Here is a 26,855-nt window from a genome sequence, read left to right as displayed (position 1 = left end):
CTCGCGAGACCCAGCGTGCCCGGGACGAGCCGCGCGCGGCGGCAGGCGCCATTTTAGAAAGGGTTTCCCCTGCGCGCCGCTGCCCGAGCCGCGGGGAGCGGGCGCCAGTCGTTATTCCTGCCCCTTCCCCGGCTCGCCAGGCAGGTACTGCGGCTCCCCCCACGCCTTCCCGAAAGGCTGCGAGGCAGCTGCAGCTATATAGGACGGGGGGGGGGGAGGATGAGGAGTGCACCCCAAACGCCCGCAGCCCAGAGAGGCCTCAGCCTGCTCGGCCAGCCGCGCCGTCCCCGCTTTTCTCAGCGCCAATCCCCGCCTCGGAGGGGGCACGCTGCTCCCCTTCCCCTAACGGGACAGGGCAGCGCTCCTCCTGCTAAGCTAGAGAAGGGGCGAGACAGAAGCAGGCTGCCAGCTACTGCTTATCCTCAGCCAAGGCAGGTTCTGGCAGATGCTGCCAATCGCAGACCCAAGGCTAAGTAAATGATCTTTTGAGCCAACGATGTTGCATTAGGAGAATCCTGCTCTCACCTGCGGATCAAACATGGTAATGCTCCCTGCAGAAATAGCAGTCACAGAAGACCAAGTTTAACAGGTAGAGCCCCTGCATCAGTCACATGCAAGATTGCTAATGCTATTCCTAACAGCATGCAAAAGTCTTTGGGTACTAATTTTCATTATTACCTTCCTTATCGTGCACAGTGTTAGTTCAGTGTTTAGTGGAAGAGCCAAAACAGTCTTTCTAATCCAAATCCAAAAGAAGCACACAAAGTCTTGTCTTCTCAGTAGGCTGTTTCTAACATATCACTATCTACAGTCAGCGTAGTGGATGTCTCAGAACTGCTTATAATGTCTGAGATGAGACTGAAAATTAGAAGGGTTATAATATTTTGAAAATTTGATGTCAGCATTGCCAGGCTACATGTTAGGAACAGAAAAAAAGCTGGCTATAGAAATAGAAAGTAGGTGGCCTTAAGTTTTGGGATGCTTCAGTAGCAACTCATCAAGTTATTTTGATGGTTTCCTGAATTTGGATTTTTAGTTGTCAGGAATGTTTTGCTTGTAAGCCTTGCTCAAGAGATGTATATTGTATTAGCCACAAGTCTTTAAGCTAATTTTGTGAATGAAAATTTATTTATGAACACAAATTTAAATGTAAACTATGTCATCATAAGTGTTTGTACTAAGTTTAAATAATCACCTGAACTAATTTTTAAACTGTTGCAAGTTTAGACAGTCAAGTACATCTTTTGTACAAGTTGGTACACACAAAATAGTCAGGTATTAGAGCAGCATGGATTACCAAAGCCAGGCCTGGAATATTAGGAATTGAGTTACTTAAGTGCAAAAGATCACAGACATGATCATACAGTCTCTTACCTCATCCAATTCAACAGATTTGTTTTAACATCATTTTGAAGCCCTGTGCCTTGTTTACTGCACACTATTCAGCAGGCCTTGAAGTAAGAAAACAACTGAAGCATGAAGAAAAYTTGACAGTTCTCCATCACTAGGTCTTTAAAACTGCAAGTCTTTCTTGATTTGTATTTAGATTGGTAGCTCCCCACCTTTCCAGCCAGGCAGGAGAGTTTCTTCAGTGGCAGACACTAGTTTTAAGGTGTGCCTTTCCTTTTCTGTCTGTCCAACTTAGTTACTTTAAAAGTGATCAACAGATCTGAAGTAGCAGATAGAGGCTATAAAATCTCTGGAAGAGATGGCAACAAGGAACAAGTTGCTAGCACTCCACAGGTCCTCTTGCAGGCCTCAGAACCAGGTTATTTATTAAAAATACCTCCTTTAAATCAAATTTACTGTGCTTAGTCAAGGGTAATGGTGAAATCATTTACACAGGAGGGCAGAATAGGTCATCAACAGTGCCTGTTCACTTTTTTTTTTTTTAAATCTAAGTTATAAGCAGATTTTTCTCATGGAATTTTCTATAAACTTATCAACATATTATCCAAATACTTTGAACAATCTGGTGAGGTGGTATTGTATTTCCTTATTTTACAGATAGGAAGCTGAAAGATTATGGCAAAAGTCCCATCAAGTCTGGGAGCTCTATTTCAGGCAGAATGTCTTAACCCCCCCCCCAACCCCCCCCCCCCAATTGTGTATATTCTGTTGTACTACGTATGTTCATAGCAGCAATCCCAATGCACTGAAGACACTGGGATATTCTGCCCTTCCTCAGGTTAGATTCCAGGTTCTCAAGCTGGGCATCCAGAAAACAAATCTGTGAAGTTTGGTTTGAGACTGTTTAATAGATGCAGGGAAATCTAAATTCTGTCCTGGAAAACTAGATTATTATTTTAAACTCTCCTGACTATGCAAAAATCAAGGAATATTCACACACACACAAATCCCCCAAACAACCGCCCCCCCCACCAAACCCCAACAGTAGCTTATTTCCCCATATAGCCACAATTCATCCCCAGAGAACTCCAGCTTGAGTACTAAATATCATTAAAAACAAGAAGGTCAGAACCAAAATAGAGCTCCACTGGTCCAAAAACACTTAGCACTAGCCTGGGAGCCKGGAGGACAAGACTAGTGTCACCAGTTACTATACATTTGAATGGTTTTGTTTCCAGTGTCTGAGTATCACTCAGATGGTAGCAAATGATTCAGTTTGCACAAGGATCCAACTAAAGCCCTTTTAATTCTGCTGTAAGAGACYAGTTTCATAAATCCATATGGATTGTTACATCCATAAATATGGATGTTTAATAAAGCAAGCTATAATTAACTGAGGAGGCATTTTTAGCATAGTAAAAAGAGTAATTATAACAAATCTATTTCTTAGTCTACTTTCTGTCATGAAAATCATATAAGTATAGCTCCTTCTCTGAGCCACCTAGGAAGGATAAGAAATGAGCCACATCACCTACTAGTGCAGTCAGGTGCTGCTGAGGTGAGCTAAGGGAGAAGGGAAAAGTAATCAAAAGCCTTATGTACAGAAAATAAAGTCAACTTTTCCAAATATATTAAGAGTTTAGGATTTTTCTAGTTATATTTCGTTAAGTTCTACATCTCTTGTTTGCATAATTTTGCTTATATTAAATAGTGAAGCAGATTTTAAAAAAATAAATTCAGAGTAATAATAATGCATCACTGACACTGATAAACGCCACTTATGGGAGCTAACTTATTTGTGCACCATAAAAGCAAGTTTACTAAATAAGCATAACCATACTTGTTTTTGCTGTGTTGTCATTGCTGACTGGTTTGGATATGAATCCTACCAAAGATGCAGACTTCAGAGCGTTGCCATAGCTCAGCGCTAAGTTTTCCGAGGCTTTCTTAGCCAGCGACAAGATAGGAGCAGACCATCTTGCTTCTTCCGCAGTTTTCTCTTTTCCCTCGTTTTTCAACTCGGTTGCGTTAGGAATCAGGTTTTTGTCAATAATTTCAAAGTCTTCTTTCTGATCCGCGGCAGATGGGCTGCAACTCTCCCCTTCAGCCATCTTTAAAGTGTCATATGACACTAGTCATGAGCAATCGAGTTGGCAGGGCCTCCACCCTACCCTGCCTCTAACTGCAGCTTGGAAGCCAGGTACATAAGAGCAAGCCGAACAATTTTAAAYTGTTGCATGCACAAGCAAGCCTGTAAGACAAGCCTTCCCAGAACTGTGAGCAGTTTGCCTCATGTTCGAAGTTAAAGACTAGGGGAAGGGAGGCRTGAAAGGAAGCGTAAGGGTTTACTTTTTAAACAAAGTTATGGAAGTAACAAAAATGCACCCTAGAGTTATTTATTGCATACCATGTTCCTAAACATTATTTTCAATTAGAATCTTTGTAGTATCCTTTGAAATCCCAAGTTTTTGCATTTTTTATGACAACTTAAAGAGATCCATATTACTCTGTCTATAATTCAAGCCATCCTAACTTGATTAAAATGGTGGATAGATATGACAGGTGGATAGATATGACAGTAGTGAAAAGTGCTCGCTAACATCATTGACATTACAAAATAGTTGTAGTCAGTAAGGCTGCTTCATTAGTGTAGCTTGGCTTCATTTGGTAGAAGAGATTTGTCATGAAGGGGAACTGAACTGATGCTAGTGGAAAGTCTGATCTTACTAGGTGTCTCARATATCAATGTAACTTGCAGAGGCGTGGTTTAACATCCATTTGCTCCATCCAGAAACTGTATATACACAAGATATGTTATTCATTTAGTCAGGAGTTAGTAAATGTTGCATATTAGTTCTTCTTGCTGCATGGAGGAAGGTGCTTTTCCTGTTGGTTTTTTTTTTTTGATAAGAAATAACCAGATTGAGAAGAGGGGAAGGAACAGCAGAGTTGGAGATCAGTTTTAGTAGTCTTGCAGCAAAGGAAATCTTCAGGTCTGTGTCTTATTTGTTCTCCCACTATAAACTATTTTAAGATTTATTCTGTCTTCTAGGCTTATTGGACCCTGAAAATTTAACAGCTTATGTTCCACAAAACACAGGGAAACTTTCATATTTTTGTTGAGAAATCAGATCAGCAGCCTCTTATTCACCCATGATTTATTTAAGATAAATACAGGCTTTTAGCTACTCTTGCTAAAGGGAACAGAAGTAAGTTTTACTCCATCTTGTGGTCTAAAGCAGTATTTGACAGTGTGTTTATAAGGAAGTAATATCTATAGCTTTACAGGATYTTATATTGTATTTGACTATATTAATATACCTCTATTTGACTTGAGTAAGACTTCACCTTGACTTTCTGCCTTTTACAATCCACCCAATATAGAATCAGGACAATATTAGCTAGAGAAGCAAAGCAGACTTCTAGGCTTTGAAATAACTTTTCTTTTTCAATAAAGCTCAGGAACAAGACATGAAAATTTTGTGACTGTGAAAACAAGAACAAAACAAGACTCCTGCTTATCTCTTGTTATATTGCTSCCATAAAGTCATGATTCATCAGACCGCCCAGTTTAACATTACAATTAGATACATGGTAAAAGTATTAAGTGAAACTAGGACATAATCTCTTGATCATCTTTCTGTGTGTTATTATAAAAGAAACATTTTAATGTACATAGTAAAGGAACATTTGGTCATTTTATTTTGGTGCCTGTTTGAGATCAAATAGCAAGCTTTATACTATATCTAAGAAACTGGTAGCATTTTTTTGCTACACAGTCATATGATTTATGACTATTTATGACTATTTGGTCAAAATGACTTTAATTTCAGGAAGTCAGCCACTGACAGCATTAAATGSCCTCTTTCCTCCTCCTTTGCATTTTAAAGCAAACAAGAAGTCTTGTAATATTGTAACTGACCTCTATGTCAGTGAGTTTTTTTGTTTACAAAGTGTAATGGTTTCCCACAGAGTCCTTTAAGTCAGCCATAGAGGATGTAGTTTATATAGGATACAGCTTTACGTGATTTTTTTTTTTTTTTTTTAAAGATTATTACTTCAGTTTCGATTCACATATTTGACAAGGAGGGGAACTACACATGAACAACACTATTCACTTTTAGCTCTGAAAGTGGGCATGTTTTTAGTTCTGTCTTCTGCAGACACTGATACTTCATCGCTGTAGTCTCTTCGTTACAGACCACTAGTCCAGTTGTTGTCATTCACGTAAAGATGAACAAAGTTTTCTTTTGAAAGCCCGTTATGTGGCTTGTCTAGAAGGTCTGCAGAAGCACGTAAATATAAATTACATGTAACCACAAAAATAGAATTCTTGAGGACTTAAATTTTTAGGATTCAATGAAAAGTCAGTCAGGAAACTAAATGACTCACTTCCTATTTTTGCCTGTCCTAATCTCAGAAATCAACAAAATGCTTAAAAAAAAGAGTGTTATTATGAAGCTGTGTCTGAGTTAAATGAAGTTCAGTTCCTGTTTCATGCAGATCTTGTGTGGCATTGTTGGATTTTACTCTTCCCCCCCCCCACCCCCTTCTTCAGGGAAGGAAAAAAAAAAATCATATTTGAAATATTTCAATATTGGGAAAATTGAAGTGTAGAAACAGATTATTCTTGAAGGACTCCTAATTTGATCATGAAACTATACGCTTAAGACTAAAGTCTGGCTATCCAAAGTGGAAGATAGTTTTAGAATAGGAGAAGCTATATTATTTGCCTTTAGTGGTGTTGAAAGGGATATTCATTTTCCATGAAGTGATGCTTTCTAAGACAGTTTCTTTGGTTATTTCTTCTCCTTTATGTCAGATTTATTCCTTTTAGGGGTRATAGTTTAAGAAGTCTTTTTGCCATTTAGCATTTCAAATGCATCATGCACTTGAAATTTTTAAAAAACAGCAATAATGCCACTGTCTGTTAAAGGGTGAACTTTTATGATTAGCTGCCAATTATACCTTGCATTTCTCTAACATCTATCAGCAAGACATGGATTCCTTTACAGATGAACTAGTCAAGTTTTAGACCTTTAAAATCCTTTTTCCTTTAGGAAATACCAAATGTTGCTGTAGTTGGCATAACAAAAGAAAAAACATTGCATTTTATGCATTTRACAGCGTATTGTACAAAGTTCACAGAGCTATACTCCAAGTTGTGGTAGTTAGYGTTGAGTGCTGAAGAATTCAGCGGTTGCTGAATGGAGCTGGATCCACAGAGTTCTGAGCAGCCATTTTGTGCATACATAAGGAAGTGTTTGATGCACAGAAATGTCTTCACTGCCTGAGATTTTTAGCTAGAGGCTTATATCCTTTGTGGAGGACCTCCTAATATTTGGGTCCTTCCTGGTGAAAAAAATTTTTCTCCACTTCTGATCTTTCAAAGCATGAGCAGTTGCATTTGAAAATTGCAGTTTAATCTGGTAGAGTTCAGTAGAAAACCTATGTGAGCAGTTGTTCTTATATTTTTGTGTGATTAGATCCTAGTTTGTCCCAAGTGTATGGATTTTATTAGAAGAAAAGAAGCTTAAAGAACATGATCTTCAAGTCCTTAAGATTTTATATTATCCCATGCAAAGGTAGAGACAAGGACCTAACACTTCAAAATCACCTGGATTTCAAGTTATTGACCTTTGTCACTATTTCACTATATAGTTTTAAGAGAAGAATCAACAAGAGAATTCAGACAAACCATTTAAGAGGAACAGCTGGTATGATGTGATAAGCTTATACATGTACCTAGTTCAGCTATCAAGAATGATCTTCCAGTGATTACAGCAGCATCAATAAAGGATTACCTGCCTCACTTGCAGTATTCCCTCCCTCCCATTCCTAGAAGCCTTAAATCATTCTTCCACTTGTGCACTGGGGTACATGAATGCCAACTGAGGAAAAGCATTATTAGTAGCAAAGGATAACATATTTCCTTTAGGAACTCAAAAAAAAAAAAAAAGTCATCATAGCACTAAATTAATTCCCCTATTATACCATAGCAATTAAGTTATTACACTTTTAGAGACAGCAGTTTAACTGTTATTGCACCCACAGTGCAGCTAATCAGCTAACATCCTTTCCAATCAGCTCTAATCAAAGAGCTTGCTTAAGACCCTTAAATTATTTCCAGTTGTGTCATTACACCTGTATTAAGTCAAAGCAGTTATTACTTTATTTTAACCACAACTTTATGTTTCCTGATCCAAATGAACCAGCTGGTACCATCCTTGAGAAAAAAATCCTTGTTACTACTGAAGGAATCAACTGCTTRAAACTGTCATTTCACAAGTCACTGGAAACCCTGAGAGAAAATGGAAATAGCACTAGGTGGAAGTGTGCATCATTGTAGTAAAGAAAGATAAGATAAAGTAGAATACTGAAGAGAAAAATCTGTTAAAATATTGGCTTGGAATCAAAACAACAGCAWCAGAATTCAGTATATATTGAAATCAGCCAATTAAAGCCAAATACTCTCTGAATGTATATTAAATGACACAGTCTGAATTAAAGAGACTAGTAATTTACAATGGGGAGGAACAGTATAGTATATATGTTTTTCTACTCTATCACCTGCTCTTTAGAAAAAAAAATAAAGCCTTTAATAGAAACACAGTGGGTGGGAATGTCAGAAAAAAGGTAAAAATAACACACTTGCCAGTTTTCCTTTTTGTGCTGTAATATGGTATTTATCAGTAGTGGAAACAGAGCAGCCAGCAGAACTTCCCACTAGGTGACGCTACAGCACTGCTTTATTCATAGCGCAGAATCTAACATAGAGCAGCGACACACTAAGAGCAAATACCATGTTGTGAAGGTACCTGGGAAACAGCAAATAGCTCGCAAGGTGTCACCTTCCCAGCAGGTTCTGTAAATAGCAGGGTTTTTACCAGTCTTAAAGTAAGAAGTGGATTTTGGAGATCTTTACACAATGTTCTGTTGGGAACAGAACTAAAGCAACAGCACAGCTTTGCCTCATTTAAAAGCCTTACTATCCTGGAAACACTTTTTTTTTTTTTTTTTTAAATCTAGAAAGAATTTTAAATCTGAAAAGAAACATGCTGAGATGCATACCTGAGCAACTCCCAAAGTTGCAGTCCCCCATGATATAAGCTGTGCTAACAGAGGTCATTTTGGGAAGAGGAAGCAGTTGCCTGGCTAGCTTTTATAGGAGGTTCAGAGTCGTGACCAGTGAATGTATGTCTAGGAATACTCTCTATTGTAATCCTAGCTGTGCATGAATTCAGGGTCATTTACTAGTTCCAGAGTTTCATGTGGGATTTTGAAATGGTCAGTATTTTACAAGAAATTTGGGCTGTTAAAGGTTGTTACATAATGTTGCAAGTCCTTTACATGAGTCAGGAAATTTGAAAGAATGATAGAATTTGGTCTAGCTGACAGACCAAATCAGAAATCAGAGCACATCTGTTTGAATGGGATAATTTATGGACTTAGATAACCTGTGTGTTTTTCCCCTTCTCTGTCTCCTTGTTAAATACTATTTAAGCCAAACAGTTCTGGCCTACAGTCTGAGAGAAGAGGTTCAGCTCTATAAATACATTTATAAAGTAAAAGGATAAGTTACAAACAACTATTTACTCCATCTATTTACAAATAAAAAGATAAAGGCTGAGTTGGCCATGTCTTAGGGTTAATAAATCCACAAGCAAGGGCTCTAAATGGTGGTGGAGGACTAAGTTGACTTTCTATTTGTGTCTGTGTTGGCTTGTAAATATCTACCTTTTTTTCAGATGTGCCTTTTTTGTTTTGCACTGCATTTTTCATGGCTTATCTGTTTTCTTGGGTTTTACTAGGTTGGCTTTTGTTACAATCGCATGCAGACAATTTTGGATGAAGTATAATTTTGAAGGTTTTATAAAAATGATGTGAATTAACAACTGGACTGAGGTATGGAGGGTCAAAGGAATTGTAAATGTGATTAAAAGCTGAATCCTAACAGGATGTGAATACAGTATCTTTGAAATATGATACCAACATTTCTGCTACTTAATGCAGTCTTCAGCTAACATGCATGAGAATGCTTTTATGGGACTTAATTAGCTGCAGAAGGGAGCTCATATTGTTCCATTAATGTAATAGAAACATGTTGCAAATTACAGAAGAAAATGTTATTAGAGATTATACGATAAGCCAATGAAATGCATAATATATTCCCTAGACAAGTCTAAAAACATCTTTATGTTAAACAAAAACAATGCTTTTTATTTATATTTTTAAAAGAAAATATTTAAAGTTCCTTAAAGATTTAATCTATTATTCATGAAAGTTGAAAAAACATTCAAACTGCTGCTTAAGAGGGAATTTCCACCCAAAATAATATGGCATGATGTGCTTCAAAAATCATGGTTTTAAAAATCTTGAGACATCACCACTTTATCTGTGGTGAGTGCCTCCCAAAATTTCTTCTGCCAACTACCCTTTGGGCATCCAACTACACTTCCAGGTTTCTTTCCTTCCCCTTGTGGCCCAGGCCACCTGTCCCTTCCTGTCCACAGGTTTATCTGTCTTCTTTCCAGCCTGTCCAGATACTCCATCCTCCACCAAAAGGAGGTTAGGAAGGATCAACAGCAGCACAGCCTTCCTCCTGCAGCCACTGCTAGCTCTCTTTCCTCTTTCTTCTCCCGCTGGAGCATGGTCATCCCTTCTCTGGTTCAACAGGCAAAAGTGCTGCAGAATGGATGGTGCCCGCTGCTTTTCCCATGATATTTTCCTCCCATCTAAAACTGTGACAAGCCTCCATGGAAGACCTGCAGGGGTTAGGAGACCATTACTAGGCTGCATAGTCATTTTCTGAAAAGCTTCGTAAGTTTACAAGTTCATTGGAAGCAATAGAAATAGATTGAAAATTATTTTTAAGGTTACTAAGAAAAGGTTTTTTTTAAAAATAAAAACAAGCTTGTTCCTCTCTCCTTCCCTTTCTTTCCTCAGAGCTTTTATCTTTGCTGAACTACAAGTGATAGCTGGTTTGCCACACTTAAGAATAACTCCCCAAACCTTTGATTCAATAGGGATTTGTATGGGGGAGAAAGGGAAAAATGAATCAGGAAAAGGGAAAAATGAATGTTTTACAGATGTGCAAAGGCACCTTGATTATCCAAAGAGTTAAAGAGAAACGTAGGCTTCTGGATAGTCAAGGTATGTAGCTCAGCTGGCTTACTTCTCATATCAGTTCTCCTCACATTACAGGTGAGGCTAATTTCTCTTAAGGCCTTTCCATGCTTTAGGGATAAGGTGGAAACTTGGCAGGTTAGATGTTAACAGCAAGATTCCTTCCTAGTTGCTTAGCTGTCTCTCACTAACAGCCCTTTAGATGTATCTGTGCTATTTGAATTGAGGGAATTGATCAAATGTAAGCATCTTGCCCTTGGAAACAGAATTGGAAAACTTAGGACACTAATGACCCAAGTGGTTTAGGCTAATCGAAGTCGGGCTGCTGCTGTGCTGCTGCTCTCCTTTTCCTCCAGCCATGTGTTCCCATTTCCTTGTATCAGCGCCACTTCCCATCTGACCCCTTGAAAAGCCTCTCAAAGGTTAAAAAAAAAAAAAAAAAAAAGGTCAGGAAATTAAGATTGTAGCTCTATAGCAGCCTAAGGCAATCTAACTGCTGGCTGCCTCCTTGCTCTCTCTTGCCTCCTGCTAAACCTACTTGTCCCCTTTCCCCCAACTCCCTTGATCTTTGGGTTGCTGAACCATTTCAGTGCACTGAGCTGGCAGAAGACTAATATAACAAAAGCGAATAGTTCATCTAGTGACTTAATGCACTGAAACGGCTCATATTTTACAGATCATGTATCATAAGAATTGCTCACTGTATGTATGTCCTATTCAACTCCCATTTTTCTGCCTGCCCTTAGTTCTCCACAGAGACTCCACATGGCAGATTAGCGAAACGGATGACAGACTTACTACTGGAGTGCTTTGTCTTCAAAATCCTTCCTCCTGTCTTTTGTCAATCATAGGGACTCTGGGCATCATACCAACAATAAATGCATAAGGGAAAAAAGGACCAGAATTAAAAAGAGGAATCCTTGCCTTGATAAATCGTAAAAGCTTCTAGAAACTAATGGATTAGAGGCTTTGTGTTAGAAATGGCATCTTAGGTAGCCATCTTTAGATAAAGGAAAAATACGATCTAAGTGCACATTGAAGGTTTGTATGCCAAAAAGCAAAACCTCCCCCAAACCCTCAAATGGTTATTCTTTAAAATTCACTATATTTAGATACTCAATTTGTATTATTATTCCTAACTCATATTTTTAATATTGAATACTAGCAATATTGTCATATGGATATATGTAACTTCCCTCCCTGAATCCTGAGAAACAGAGCAACTAAGGAAACGTTGCAAGTTTTTCGGCTAGAAAAAAACAGAAGGATCTAATAATGCCAAATATCTTTAGCGTGCTACAGGTGGCATTAACTACAAGTGCATGCAATGGCAGGTTTCTGTTGACACCTCACCTCATGTAATACAGGTCTTTTAAATGATCTCTCATGATCAAGAGGGTTCCTTTTCATACAGAAGACCTCCTCCTTAGGGGTGAACTTTAAAAGCACATAAAGGTAAAAGTTACTGAATTTATCAAATGGTGAAAGAACCATAATTTATAATAACTAGGGTGGCAATAAAGAAGAGTAATAATGTCTTCAATGAAATAAAGTGGAGATCATTCATCTTTTTAGATGAAACTTGTTTGAATTTTTGAGCTGTGTGAAAGGGAAAGAGACCTTTAATTGAATTGCTGCTTTGGGCAAGTGGGAAGACAAAGACACCTCCAGTAGATGGCTGTTTTGTTAACAGACAATAATAATTGGCATCCAGCTGTTAAGATATGGTGTCTTGCCATCTTTCCTTTTCCTTTTTGTTCTATTAATTCCAAAAGATTTTACACGTTGCACTGGCTGCTGCTTGGAAATATGGTATTAGAAACTGTAGCAAAATATTCTAATCCTGCATGGGAATAATCCCTCTTTTTTAAAAACCAAAACAAATGCCAGATCCTCATCTGAAGATGACCCTATTCACTGATGCAAGGAATAAAAATGCCAGGTCCTAAAATAATAATAAAGGCTGAAGTTAGAACGGTTTCATTTTTTTCCAATAAATGTAAAACAAACATTCATTTTAAAAGTATAATAAGAGCAATAAAAAATCCTGTCATTCTCTGCCAATTACTGTTTCAGGCTGTGATCTTGTCAGATCTCATAAGCTCCTAACTCCAGTACTGCCAGGATATGTTGGTATTGATCTCCCTTGAGTCAATGCTTTATAATGGTTTAGGGCATAGGGCCACCTGAGGCGCGAAGTTTCAGATAATACCAAGGCCTTAGTTTGATCTTTAACCATTTCAGGGTTGCCATATGCAGTCAGTAAATAATGAGGTAAAAGATCTGTGGTGTTTCACAGTACTGTACTGGTGTGGTACCAGTGCTGTCTTGGGACTCCTACAGAAAGACAGTGTTTCGGGTGCATCTCCAAATATTCCATGATGGCTCTTGTCAGTGTCCATTCCTGGGATGGACAAATCTCAGTTTGAATATTAATGTTTTTTTTGTTTCTGAAAAATCCACCAGCAGTTTCAGATGGAGGAGAAGATCTGGATATGCTGCTGAAAAAGATGAGTAAATGAGATATAAATGCAGTTGCAGGTGGTTGCATTTTAGTTGTAAATCAGAAAGTTGTTCAGGAGTTGCATGGTGTCAGAAAAATAGTTGGTTTTGCTTTTAGGAGAAAATATTATGTCCATATGTAAGACAAATATGACTTGATTTAAAAACTTCACAGTTTCATACCTAAGCCATATTGCATTTTACTGATAAGGTGAAGCCTTATGACTAGGGCACTGAGGAGGGACTTGGAAGATCTTTGTTCTGTTCCCAGATCTGTGGTAGATTGTTTGTGTCCTAACTTTTATTTTGCTTACGATTGAGAACTCTGGCTCGGTTTTCTTTCTTCAAAATAGGCACCATCTTCCTTCATTTTGTCTACTTAGACTGTAAGCTCTTTGGAATGGGGACTTCTTATTTTATTACTAATGCATATATCATGTCTGGCAAAATCAGATGCTAGTGTGGTTTGGATAAGTAGTTGTATATTTAATGTTACTATTTAAAAAATTGTTGTAAATTGTTGCTGTTAAATCGGAGTGTTTGTGGTTAAGGTTACCTCTATGTCTGTTCAGAGAGAAATTATTTCTCAGGGAGAGCTGTAAGTTTTCATCAACAAAAACAACTACATTTACCACAGGCTTCTAACTTCAGCTCATGGCATATCTTTGAAAATGAAGTATCTTTGTTGTTATTTGTAGAGGCTGAGCTGCAAAATTTGTGCATGGTTTTAAAATTACATAAGCATGATAAATCCCAAAATAAGAAAAAGGAGGAAAGGAAGGACAGGAAAATTTTGTCCTTGACTGATTGGATGCAAGAGGGATTTTCTGAACATATTTCAACTTTCTTAGAGTGCAGTTGTAGAGGATTGGGACTGTAAGGTAATAGACCAAAATTCTGKTTTTTTTTTTCTTTTTTTTCCTGGTATGATTTCTGGAACAGATCTCTACTTTTCATTTGACCTTGACACTCTGTAGAGCTTCCTAGTTAGCTGACTTCTATTTAAATTTCAATTTTACCTCACAATCAGGGCAGTAAGCTCTTCGATTTTACTTGTTATGTAAAGTTTTATCTGTAGAGCAGCTCTGCCATCTCAACAGGTGCACTGAACACAAAGTCCAAAGGAAAATATCTGCTTTGTGGCGAACATGTCTCTGAAATTTATTAAACGTAGACTTGCGATAAATCAGAGGTAAAGCCCAGATCTGGACTCTAAGGCTCAGACTGCTTTGTTCTCAGTTCTGCTTTTTGTATTTACCTTCATTCTTTAGGTTCCCTAAATGAGTGGAGTTGATGGTGTCATGATCTCTTTGCTTTCTTAGCTAAAATGTATGTTGCATGATAAAGATGAGCTTCACTGGTGTTAATTAAAAATGTGATCCCTCCTTTTAGAGAAAGAAACAAAAAGACGTAAGGTGACCACGTGATTTTAGATCTTACCAATCAAAGTTTCATTCTCCACTAGTGAATAATCGATAGGAGGTCTGAATCTCTGTGAAGTTGCATTAATTTATATTCATGAACAGGATATAAGATACAGAAAGTTGGTAAGAGCTGGCTTTGGGTAAGTTTTCTCAGGACAAGGACCTTCTTCGTGATCATAGGTGTGAGGCTGTGTGGTGACTTTAATTTTGCTCATTGTTTCTTTTATCCAGAAATCCCAGAAGACCTTTCTTGTCCAGTGCAAGTGTGGGAGAACAGGTGCTTGTAGAGGAAGAGGGGAAGGTGATCAAATATACTATACATTGTTCTTAGGGACCATAGGAATCAGAGATGGAATTAGGACTGATGTAATGGTATTGACTTAATTATAAGAAACAAAAAATCCTCTAATGATTTCCTGCATAGATTCATAGGATTTCATTTTTCGTATTAGGTTTTGCATTATCTCTGAGTCAATACAGTAGCTCATAACCTCCAAAAGGGCCATGTCACTTCTTCTTACTCCTTCCTTTTGCCCCATTCTCCACAGCATGGTCCCCCCCATCATCTCCTCCCCCCTTGCGTTAGCTCTGGTATTCATATGACACTACCATGAGCTGATTTGTCTGACTAAATGAACGGAAAAGTAACCCAGAAAATAAAACATCAGTGCTTTTCTACTAGCTTAGAGAGTTGAATCAGCTCACTGAGGGTCAGGTGAGTGCCCAGGTCGGTGCAGGAATGAAGGCATATAACTGGGAGAGGAGGAGGTGGAAGTACCTTTCAGTGGCAGTGGACTGTTAGGTTGGCTCAGCTATCCCAGTAACATTCCTTTAAACCTGAGAACGTACTTTTGATAGGTACTGTGAGCGTACGCATGTGAAGATGCAGTATATATGTGTGAGTACAGCTTTTATGGTTCTCAGTTTCTTCCTTTGCTAGTTTTAGTGTCCCTCCATTGACGTTGACTCCGAGTAGCGTATTTTCTGAATCCAAACCTACATGTTGGCAAGCAAATTCACAAATGGTAATTGTGAAGAGTTAGGACCGCCCAATAAATAAATGAATAAAAAGTAAACTTTTCTCTGTGGGAAATTACAAACCACTTCAGTTTCAGGGCAGAAATTTTTATTTTAAAATCAAAATCTAAATGCACTCCTTTTTCTTTTTTAGTAAGTCTCCCCCCCTCACAATTTTTTAGACTTTTTGATTTTCCAATATATATGATTTTTAAACCATGAGTCAAATATTAATTAGTTGTAATTTCATGTTTTTTTTCTCTGTTTTTAGAAGACCGTCAGTACAGAAATCCAATCTTTGTGGATCACGCAGGCTGGCCAGCACATCTTCAATATTGACATCAGATTGACAAAGCAGTTTTCTATAGATGGCACTTAACAATATGCTTTGCTTTAGCATGTGCTTAATGTCATTGATCTGAGTGATCTTGGTTAGGGAATAAAATAGGCAGAATTTGGCCTTTAGCATACAACCTAAAAAATGGCTGTCTGCAGAAGTGCAGTGTTTCCAGTTTCACGATTAGCTCTCATTCTACTTAGCTGATTACACCTGTTAATGAGCAGTTTGATTTGCGTATCACTGTCTACATAGACATAATTGTCTTTTTCCTTTGACCCTCATAGCTTCATACCTGCTATACTGTGTGAGAGTCTGATGAAAAATCAAGTGCCGTAAGGAACAGCACAGTACCTAAAGTCTGCTACGACTCAGCAGCTTGTAGGTGGCCCTAGGCATTTGCTGACTCAGGTGTTGTTTGTGAGATTGCAGTTCAATGGCTTATGTTTTCTGAGGAAAAATTAATACAGTGTTGTGATAGTTTCTATGGCTCCCTTTTATTTGGCATCTTTTCTCTTACCTGTCTCTTATCTTTCTGTTGCTCTGGACATAGTACCAGCCTAACATAGTAATTTAAAACAACAGCCTTATTTTTGATACCTGAGAACCTCTCATACCACTATTTTCCTGGGGTATTTCTGACTAATATGCTGAATTATAAAGGATGAAATAAAGAGTCTGACATGGTATCTTTTGATGATGATAATAGGAAATATTAGTCACGTCATAGCTGTTAGTACTCTGTTTCATATGAGAATGTATAACTGCTTTTGCCTTTGACTTTAATTCATGTTTTTTTTCAGTAAGAAATAGGTACTATGCCTTTATACAAAGCAGCAGTTGTTCTTACTGCTGGGTTGAATTTTCATCACTCAAAATTCCCAGACCTCCCAGTCTTAAGGGCAAAAATTATTTTCTACTGCTCGCAGAAGTATTATATTGTAAAATAAGAAGTAAAATATGGATTTTTACATGTTTTTATATTTTTTTTGTTTAGCCTAATACATTCACTTTTAATCTTTATTTTGAAATGTTGTCACCAGACAAGAGATCATCTGAAAAAGAACTGAGTCTGCTGCTGGCTCCATATTTGCAAAGAAACTTATGAAACATGACTTAGAAAACTTTATTTTAATATAGTTCTGAGTATACGGTTCATTACTGTCACTGAGACACATAGATTTAGCTTGACATAAATGTCAGAAAATATTATTCAGGTGCATAAGACACCAAAGATCACAGCTAACTGGTATGTTGAATTTTAATTAGCAAGGAGACCGTAGAAAACTCAGAAGATTCTATGAACTAAGAAAACAACACTGACATTCTTTGTTCAGCTCTGGGTATTCATTACTGACTTTGATCTCCAGTGATAATCTCCAAAGAGTTGTGGTTCTGGCTCACTTAGAAAATGATTTTTACCTTCAAACTTTGCCTGTTAAGTCATTATTACCAAATAACTCCGGAGGGAGTAGAACCTCATAAAGGCACTTTATTTTCCATTATGAGAGTTAGAGGTTAGGCAACAATGTGGCATAAACCAAAGTTTGTTTCTTCTCTGGCAGCTCAGTTTACTTAGTGTTAAATAGGATCTCTGCATTGAAGCTGTATCCTGTTTCTTTAAGAATCTGCAGGTTTTGTGCAGGCCCCATTCTGTTTAGAAAATATCACAGTACTTGTTTTATGTATAATAAACAAATAGTTATGAAATGGATTAATGCACTATTCTTTGCTTGAGAGAAGACCACAATCCACRTCATACTTAATAAACACATCTGGCAACTGAAAAAAAACCCCTTTTCTTCTAGCTTTTCTTCTTTGATATTTGTTCTTGGCAGGATTATTTCTAATTAGCCTGTTCCTTTTCCTAGTCTTAGGAGGGACACACACAGTGAACAAGCAGACTTTGTATCTCGTCCATCTGAACTGAGGCTAATAAACTACAGATTCTCTTGCTGTAAATGCAGCTAAATCTACATTTTTAAGAAGTCCACTTGCATGACCAATTACGTAATTTCCCTTTTTTTATGTGAGGACATTATAGGAGCAATCTGTGAATGACTCTGCATTAAACTTCAAATGATTTGGGCTTCTATTATGGCAAAGTTTGTGAGTTTATAGTGTGACCTCAAAAATACTAAGGCACCCAGAACTTTGAGTTGAGTTTGTTTTTGAGACTGCCATGGTAAATGTTATCATATATTTATCTTGTAGTTTTATTGGCACCACATCACCTGTGTTACTAAAAATTATTTGGATTCCAGAATTTGTTTCTTCCTTCCAGACACTTTCAGTGTTCTGAAAACCACAGCTGGAGTCTTCTATCAGAGAACTTAGAAAATATGATTATTTTTATATGTAAAAACAAACAAGCAAAGCAACTCTATGCCCATTTTCTCATTTCTGTTTAGAATAAGTAAAAAGCATTACTGGTATTTTCTAGACATATCTACCAACATTAATGAACTTGTGGTTATTTTACATAGTATACAGATTTCTGTGAAATGCTTCAGAAGAAATGTCCCATGGAACCTTTTTCATTCTTTATGTAAAGACTTTGTAGGTGTGTAGGTGTTCATCCTGCGAAGATGTGTGTGGTAGGACACGTGATTAACATTTGCTGGATGCTGACAGCGTATGCTTGGAGAGAAAGAGATTAGCCTGTCTTTATAAAAGTCAGTTATTTAACATTTTGGTGGGCTGTAGCCTGCAAAACTTGATTGTTTTTTGATGCTTACCATGATGCAGGAGTAAGCGTAGGAGATTTCAGTCAGTATTGAACTGGTGTTTCCATGCAAAATTATCACAAGTGGAGCTGATAAAAACTTGTAATTTTCAGTCTGTAGGAAATTCTGAAATTTATTGTTTGTTTTCATTTCAAAATAGGAAGCAAAGCACTTTTAAAAGCAAGTTCTTAATGCAGCTTTGTTTAAGCAGACACATTACTGACAAAGTTGTCCAGCTGTTTGTCCGTAAATCCTACTGAAAATTGCTGCTCCATAGCGTATCTCTGATACACTGTCATTTGTACTAATCTGTAGCCTGGACATGTGTCCAAGCACTTACAGTTTGAATAAAGGTGGCTGAGCAAGTAGAAATGAGTACTAATGATTTGCATTTCAGTTAGCTCAGAGCAAACATAGACTGGATACTCCAAAGGTCCCTAGAGAAGTCTGACATATCTATTAATGGCTAACAGAAAGCTTTGTTAATTGTTTTCCAGTTAACTGATTCCGGGAGATTCTGAAAGAAGATTAGAAATTATACTGTAGCTGTTGGAGACCTCAGCCATCTCCACTGCCAGGGAAAGGGGCAAGCAGAGAAAAAAATAAGAGAATTGGTTCTTGAATAGATAATGAAATTGTATGATAAATACCTGTTGTGCTTTTGCACCTCTGTGTCAGTATTATAGATCAGTAGTTTTATTTGGTAATATGTGGACCCCTAATTTTCTGTGGACTATTTAAAGAATCAGCAAAAACATGCCTGTTGTTGCTATGTTGGAACTCATTATATCAGCTTCTACACCTCTACTGTGAAATGTTTATATATGCAGAAAAAGCTGAAAATCATAATAATTAATTGATATTGGTGGGAGTGGTATTAGTGGGAGGGAGGGTCAGAAAGAGGGGTGCATGTATCAGATAACGATGAAGAAGAGAATGAAGAGAAAGGAACAAGGAAATGGAACAAAAAGCTAGGAATGAGTATGACAAGGAGCTGGTAGCCCAAATCTGAGAAAATGCCAGAGAAAGAGTTGATGTATGGAAATAGCATGTAGAGTAATTCTCTAACCTTGCTCTCTTAAAATGGTCTAGATTACAAAAAAAAGGGAAAACCCCCCACAGCCATTGGTAGGTAGGGAAGGACGAGATGCTTAAGAGGATGAAAGGAAGGTGAGCAACAGGAGGATGTCAGGGGTGTGTTCTCCGACTGTCTTTGGCGTTGGAGTACATTATTTGCCAAATAAACATGATCCTTTCAATTTTAGTCTGATCCTCTATGTCATATTCTGTGACATCAACACCTGTTCAAATATCCTTCAGCAGAAATCATGGCTCCTAACATCCCAGGGAATTTGCTGCTGCTGTCCTTAATGCTGGCTGCACCTACTCAATTATTTTTTTCCTGGATTAGTTTTTTGCTGCTGCCTGAGCTGAATGAGCTCACGGAGGGGTTAGAAGTACAGACAGGCCAGTGCCCTTAGAGTGACTAGTTTTCTTACACTGCTACTGTAACTGTAGCACTTGCATTTTGCAAGCCTTCCTGAACAAAATTTCAAAGGTACTTTTGGACTATGTTAAGTCAGAGGTGTAATTGATGGTGATCATTAAAGGCAAATGTACATCTGTATTAATAGATATCTGCGTTGTATGGAGAAGGTCCTCCTGCAGTTGTTAGTGGGACTTTTCTTGACTGTAGATGCAAACAACTTTCTATTTTTTATAGAATTAGTAAAGAATATACCCTTTGTGGGTTTTTTTATCATCTAACAATGAGTCTTTCATGAGGGTCAAACACCAATACTTTTATAACAGTATAGAGATTACTCCCTATTGACCTTGGTAAATATCAAGATATTTTCGTATTCTTCTAGCAATGTGTTCTTGCTGTCAATCCCATTATTGCTAGATTCACTACTATGCTTTCAGAACAGATATTTGTGGGAAAGCTATCTAAATATTTTATTGATACTTGGTAGAATTAAAATAGATTATTTTCTCTAATATGCTATCAATATGCATCATCAGCAATGCATATTCTATGGAAGTAATCAGGAGAAAGTAATAGAGAAGGTTCAGGGACAGTTAATGCAACAGCAATATTTGATTTAGGGCCAGTGTATCACTGTTATAAATGAATGCAACTTCTTAGACTTACTGAATTTAAACCTGCTTATACTAATGATTGTGCTGGATTCTTGTGGTCAGATTCCAGCTAATGCCACTCTGTGTCACACTGTAGAAATGGACAGAATCAGCCTTGGGACAGGTCCTCAGTTCGAGTCAACCAGCCTAATTCCCCAGCTTCCCTAGAATGAGCAATTGCATCAGCTACGTAGTGGCCCATTTGTGTGACTCTCTGAACTGCCTGTTGCCTCGGCACTTCCTTTTCACAATGGCAACAAAAAGGTAGGTACAGTGCTTTAAAATTAACCGCAACAGCCTGCAAGAAAGCATTCCTATAAATCACAAGCGGAGACTTAGCCATCACATTTGATGCAATTGTCTACATGATATTTGGTTGGCGGTACTACATATTAAGTAAATGAAGCACCAGAAAATTCAACTGTGTTTCAACTTCACCTTTTCATTGTTCTCCTTTCTTAAAGCTTCACTCTATTAAGAGTTCATAAATAATTTAGGTGGGCAGTTGGGTGTAGTGAAATGAGCCATTTCATTCACACTTTTCAGGAGTTATTTCTGTTCATGTGTGTAACAACAGAAGTTGTCTTTTTGAACTTATCTGAGACATGCAATGCGTGGTTCTACAAGGCTCTGCTTTACGGAGGAAATGGTTGAGACATGGCACGAATCAGAACCCTTCCTCTGGCTTCACACAGAGCACTGCGCTTGTTTGGCAATGTCTGGCTGGAAACCAGAGCACCAAGGTTTGACACGTTCTGCAGCTCTGAAAGTCTTGGCACTTGGTGCAACTAATACTATAATCTCATTCAACCCGTAATTTCTGTTTACAATTAACTTTTTGAAGTACTTGTCAAAATGTATATTTAGTGCCCTGTAAATGTAAAAACTGTTTCATTTTGTGTAAAAATGAAATAATTATTTATCAATTGCACTTCTCTTTCCCCTATGAACTGACATTTTGTGCACTGTTTTCATTTGCTATTCCAGGTATCAGAAATACAGCATGCACTTGATTTTTTTTTTTTTTTTTTTGAGGCTTAAATGATTTAAATAACAGTTTTGACAAAAGAAAATTGGTTACAAACCAAAAGTAAGTACAAGCCAAAAATAAATCGTAAAAGACATCCACCTTCCTTAGATTATAGGTTTTCTACTTGAGAGATTAAAAAAGATTGCTGATCTTGCAGTCTCTAACCTGTGTTTATCTGGATTGGACTCCATTTGCTTATGTAGATTAAAACTATTTTACAGGATTTTCTTTTCAAAGAAATTCCTTTCTTAAGTATTTCCTATGTAATCAGATAGTGTGACTTGTTTTAATGGTGGGAAATAGAAACAGAAAGAGAAAAGAAGCTAGATGTGCCTACTTACATGAAATTGTCATTTCTAAGCCAGTGGTTCAAATTAATTTATAATACATTTTTTATCAGTAAACGTTATTTAGATATTTTAAATAACTCATTCTATGGCACTTTACTGTAAACATTGTAATAAATTTGGTTCCTTTGGCAGTCTTTGTTGGTTCAATTGTACATTAATTCAACTGTATTCATTAGGTTTTAATGAGAATGGAGCATGATATGCATGGTGATTCCCCAAACATGAACATATTCAGCATCTTTGAGCTATGTACTGTGAATGTAGCTATGCGTTGGCTCCTGCCTTTGCATTTTTGGTGTGCCCTTTGATGGTAAACATCCCTGGGGCTGTTGTCTTTTGAAAACCCAGTGCAGAGGCAGAGAATTATTGGTACATATGGATCGTATATCCTTGTTTGCCCTTTCTGTTCACGAGAGCCCTTTTGGCCCCTGTGGAAGTGACGGAGCCAGCAGAGCTGTCTCTGGGTCTGATGTGGTTTTTCTGTGTATTCTCTCTTGGGAGACCTGTACCTTTCATATAGCTCTTTGCACAGCGTAACCCGTGGAAAAGGTCTACAAAGCTAGACCTAGACCAAAAGATTTTAGATTCAGATTTACAGAGGTTTTTACAATCTTATTCACACTGTTATGGCACTAAATTCTTTTTTTACTTCTGGCTTTAGCATTTAAGAGTTGATCATTAAGTTTGCGATGGATGCCCATCCTGAAAGGAGGAGATGCTAGCTAGCGGGGTGTTAAATATCACTGAGCCAGCTCTGGCTACAAGAGACAATTTTGTCTTCTCTACCCAGTTCTCAGTTTTTTCTAAACTTCACAGCAGGTTATCCTCCTCATACGTGTAGCACAAGTGATTTATTTGTATACATAAAGACCAAACCCTGCCCTTACCTCCCCCTAACATTAATGGAGATGCAGGTCTCAAAGAGGGGATTCTGGAAATATCCCTACTGACAGTGGTCTCCAGTAACAAACCAGCATCGTCTCATTTTTTTTCCTCTGATAACTGTATAGGAACCAAAATAGGGACTGAAAACACAGTGCATGCTGGGCAGAGTTAAGTAGCATACGTTGCCCTTTGATCTGAATAATTAATGTGCAAAATATATAAAAATCAGAATCCATACTGATTGCAAAAGCCAATATGGTTAAGTGAAACAAGTGTCAAAATCAAAGGAAAAAGGAAGCCTTTAAGATGTAGTATTTGTGGTTCAGTGATGAATTGCAATTAAGAAAAAAAAGGAGGAAATAAGTAATTAGTAGCAGAAAACTACTATGTAACTTATATACTAAGAGAATAAATTTCCTGGTTCAGTGTGGGACTGAACTAATGAAATACATAGATAGGGAAATTATCTATCATCAGTTGCCATGAATAATTACAGCCTCACCATGTATCTGGGCAGACAAAGATATCCATTAATATATTTTAAAGATTTTTTTTATGTTAAAGCTCTTCCCAATATAGCTGCATTTTTGAAGGGATAACACTTCATGTTTCAAGATTGAGGTAGCATCTAATAATAAGAGTTTAGAAGAAATTTTTCATAGGAAAAATTTATTTTGCGTTCATTGCAAAGTACCCCAAACTTTCCTCTAAATAGCTGTCACTTACAGTATCGGAGGGGAGTAGAGGACTAGGCAGAGCACAGTTCTGGTCTAGTAGGGCAATTCCCACATCAGAGCATGGGGATGAGTGTGCAGAAATGATACCTCACTTCCATCTCTTTTTTTCTTCCTTCTGTACAGCAGTTTTTTTACTATGCTGTTGAGTTGCAGAATCTTTCACAAATTTTTATGGGATAATGGAAACATGGAAATGGGCAGTGTTTGTATAAAAAGATGGATTTTCAGCGGAGCAGATTGTTGGACCCACACAGTTCTTACCTTTCAGGTCTTAATCTGAACCATGTGATTTCAACTCCTTTCCATTTGGTTGCTGTTAGAGACTCAAACCTAAATCACTACACTGAGAAATCAGTTTCTGATTTGGTCTCCTCCTTTCCTGTAAATGCCAGTCTGGTTGTAGCAGCTGCATTTGCATCTAGATACTTTCTCTCTTTTTTTCCCGTTGGACTTAAATTAATAAGGGCCATCCATATGTAGGGGTATTTTCAGGTGTGTGTATTTGTTCAGATAGTGGAAGAATATATGCAAAACCATAAGATGGTAGGGACTTCAAAGGAAGAAGATTAACCTACTGATGCAGCCTGTAGCGTGGGAAGTCTGTGTCCTGTGTACGGTCTCTGGCATGTTTCCCGTGTCCTGGCACATTCATTCACTGCTCTGTGCCTCACTCTTTCATCTCGTTCTTTAAATCACAGGGGTGCTGTAAGAATAAACGTCCATGAAATGTTCACGGATGTTCATCAGCTCATCAGGTGTCACGATGGTCAGAGCGTATCATTGTTAAACAACTACCTACATTGTAACGTAAAAGCGATTTGATTCCCTGTTTCAGATGCTCATGTGCGAGGAGTGGACAGGTGTCATTTCTCTAGTATCAGTTAGTGCTAGAATTTAAACTTTAAAAATAAGATTAGTGAGATGTTTTTCAGTGACCATTTTTAATGATAGGCTGGATTTTCAATTAATTCTTTTTGACTACTGCTTGTTTTCTCTGAAGAATGTTTTATCACAAAAAGCTAAGTTTTGAGCAATTTTTAACTAAAATCAGTAACTTGTTTTTCGATTTAAAGTAAACATTTCTGAGGTGATTTGGGTAAAATACTTCCATAACGGTTCTGATTGTCAGAGTGTTTATATGTGATGCCAAAATATCTGTTGCTTCTGACTATATCAGCACATGGAATTTCTGGTTATTAAGTCATGTTTTTAGGTAACTTTGCAACATCATTAGTCGTATCATCTCATCCCACCCCCTTTCTTTTTTACATATAAAGATATTTGTATTTTCTTCTGATTTAATGCCTGCTGACATTCTCAGTTTTTACTGTTTTCTTGATGAATTATGGCTTACATTATGCCATAAAAAATAAACCTGGGAGATTTATGGTTTGATCATATCCATGCTGAACTCGCTGTTAAAAGTCCTATTTGTTTCAATGGGACAAGACAGAGCTTGTAGGTAATATAATTCCAAAATCTAATAAGAGAAACATTAGACATAAGACAAGTATTCTTCTTTGTGCTTAGTTATATTTCAAAGATGTACTGGTCAAAAAGATCGTATGTTTTATAGCCATCTCAAATCTCCTGTGAATAAACAGGAACATAGTTTAATTAGAACAGCGTGCACTGCTTTAAATCAAGGTCAACTCAATGTGTCATGTCAGCAGTCTTCTAGCCAGTTCTATGTAAATCGGGTATTTATAATTATGTTCCAATTATTACAGAGGTGCAGACATCAAAGAAAATGCATTTTCACATCTGTATTTGTACTGTTGTGGTTTAGTACCCATTGGAGCCTGAATTAAAATTTTGGAAGAAAATATGCTTAGTACTTTGGGGAAGGTTAGTTCTGGTTTCCAGTCCAGAGGCTGAAAGGCAGATACATCTCTGGAAATGTTTTCTGTCTTTCATATATGCATGTTTTCATAAACTTACGCTTAAACACTTAATAAGCAGCTTCCCTATCTGCCTTTCTTTCTTTTGTCAGACAGTCAAAGCAAATAATTTTGAAATCCTTTTGACTGATGTACCAGAATGTATAGCACATGCAAAGGACCAGCGTATAATTTGGGGACATCAGGAAATTGAATGTTTAGTGCTCCCTCTTCTGGTTCTCATTGATAAATATTAGGGCAATGCAAACAGTATTTGTTGAAGCTGGTGTACAGAAAATGTGATTTGGCACCTCCAAGTGGCTCTCAGGAGAGAGGTGCTTATAAATAATTACACAAGAATTGCACTAACTTAACTGTAGTTTATTTAAAGAACAGTGTAAAAGGTAAATACTTAGTCAGCTGGCCTCTAAGGAAGGGGAAATAGAGGGCATGTAATGGTATGTTACATTTGGAAAGCCACAGAAACATGGCTTTTCATTATAGGCTTCGTTTTCCTACTGTTGCATTTATTAATTTTATCTTCTCATTTCTTCTTTTTATTTTCTCTATATAAAAGATTAGTGAGGTCATCTTACTAATAGGCTGTGACAGTCAACTCTTCCCTTCAAGAATAGATTATTGACCATTTTCTAGCACCTTTAGTACTATAAATTTTTTTGACGAATTGGCTGCTGGTGAAGAAGCCATTCAAAATTCATTTTTGTATGGTTTGCTAAAACCCATAAATGCATACTGAAAAAATAATCACGTACTATTTTAGCTTTTTTTCTTATCGAATGCAGGAGGTGAAAGTGACATAGTAATGAGAAGTCAGAAGGGGGAGAAGTGGATCAATATATTGCTAAATTCTTATTGAAATTCTAATGCTTTGACTGTTCTGGGCAGTTTTATTTCTGCTTAACATTTGCTGAGTAAAAGTCATTGCCCTAGAGATGCAAGATTTATTGACACACAGAGATGAAAATGATTAGCTAAAAGGTTTCTGCACAAAGAGAATCAAAATCAGCTGAAACTCTACAGGGTGGCTCATATATAGGAGGCTGAGCTATTTCAAACAAGTTATTAATTTTCAAAGCTGGAAGCTTAGCATGTTGGTATTATACCAATTTTTTATCATTTGCTTCCTTCGTAGAAACCCTAAAATTCTCAAAAAGGTTTTTATTTATATATATGTAGATATATACACACACCCACTTTGTTTGTTAGAGTTCATAAAGGCATTATTATCTTTTCCTAATTCATTTTCTAATTAAAATAAATACATTTTTATTTATTTGCAGATTCCAGCTTTTCAAGAGTTGTCTTTATGGGATGATCTTGCAGTTCTG

General features: G+C 37.3%; 1 protein-coding gene and 1 long non-coding RNA gene across 5 annotated transcripts in view; one reads left to right on the top strand and one right to left on the bottom strand.

Moving 5' to 3' along the window:
• The window catches only part of RUFY1 (RUN and FYVE domain containing 1), an 18,081-nt gene extending 14,607 nt beyond the window's left edge, over positions 1-3,474 (bottom strand). For 2 of the 4 annotated variants that reach the window (XM_026063321.1, XM_026063322.1), the window contains exon 1: positions 3,191-3,474. In XM_026063321.1, coding sequence (XP_025919106.1) covers positions 3,191-3,461 — 271 coding nt within the window. In that variant the 5' untranslated portion in view covers positions 3,462-3,474. Of the gene's footprint in view, positions 1-1,374; positions 1,630-3,190 lie in introns of those variants that run through there. The other 2 variants (XM_026063323.1, XM_026063324.1) reach the window with 2 other exon arrangements.
• Positions 76-26,855, top strand: LOC112964793. The gene is made up of 3 exons (XR_003253081.1): positions 76-589; positions 20,722-20,888; positions 26,808-26,855. It is a non-coding gene; the product is annotated as an uncharacterized LOC112964793 (long non-coding RNA).

This window comes from Apteryx rowi, unplaced genomic scaffold, assembly GCF_003343035.1.
Source record: "Apteryx rowi isolate R43461 unplaced genomic scaffold, aptRow1 scaffold_2, whole genome shotgun sequence".
NCBI classification, from domain to species: Eukaryota; Metazoa; Chordata; class Aves; order Apterygiformes; family Apterygidae; genus Apteryx; species Apteryx rowi.
This window is presented reverse-complemented; position numbering and strand designations above follow the sequence as displayed.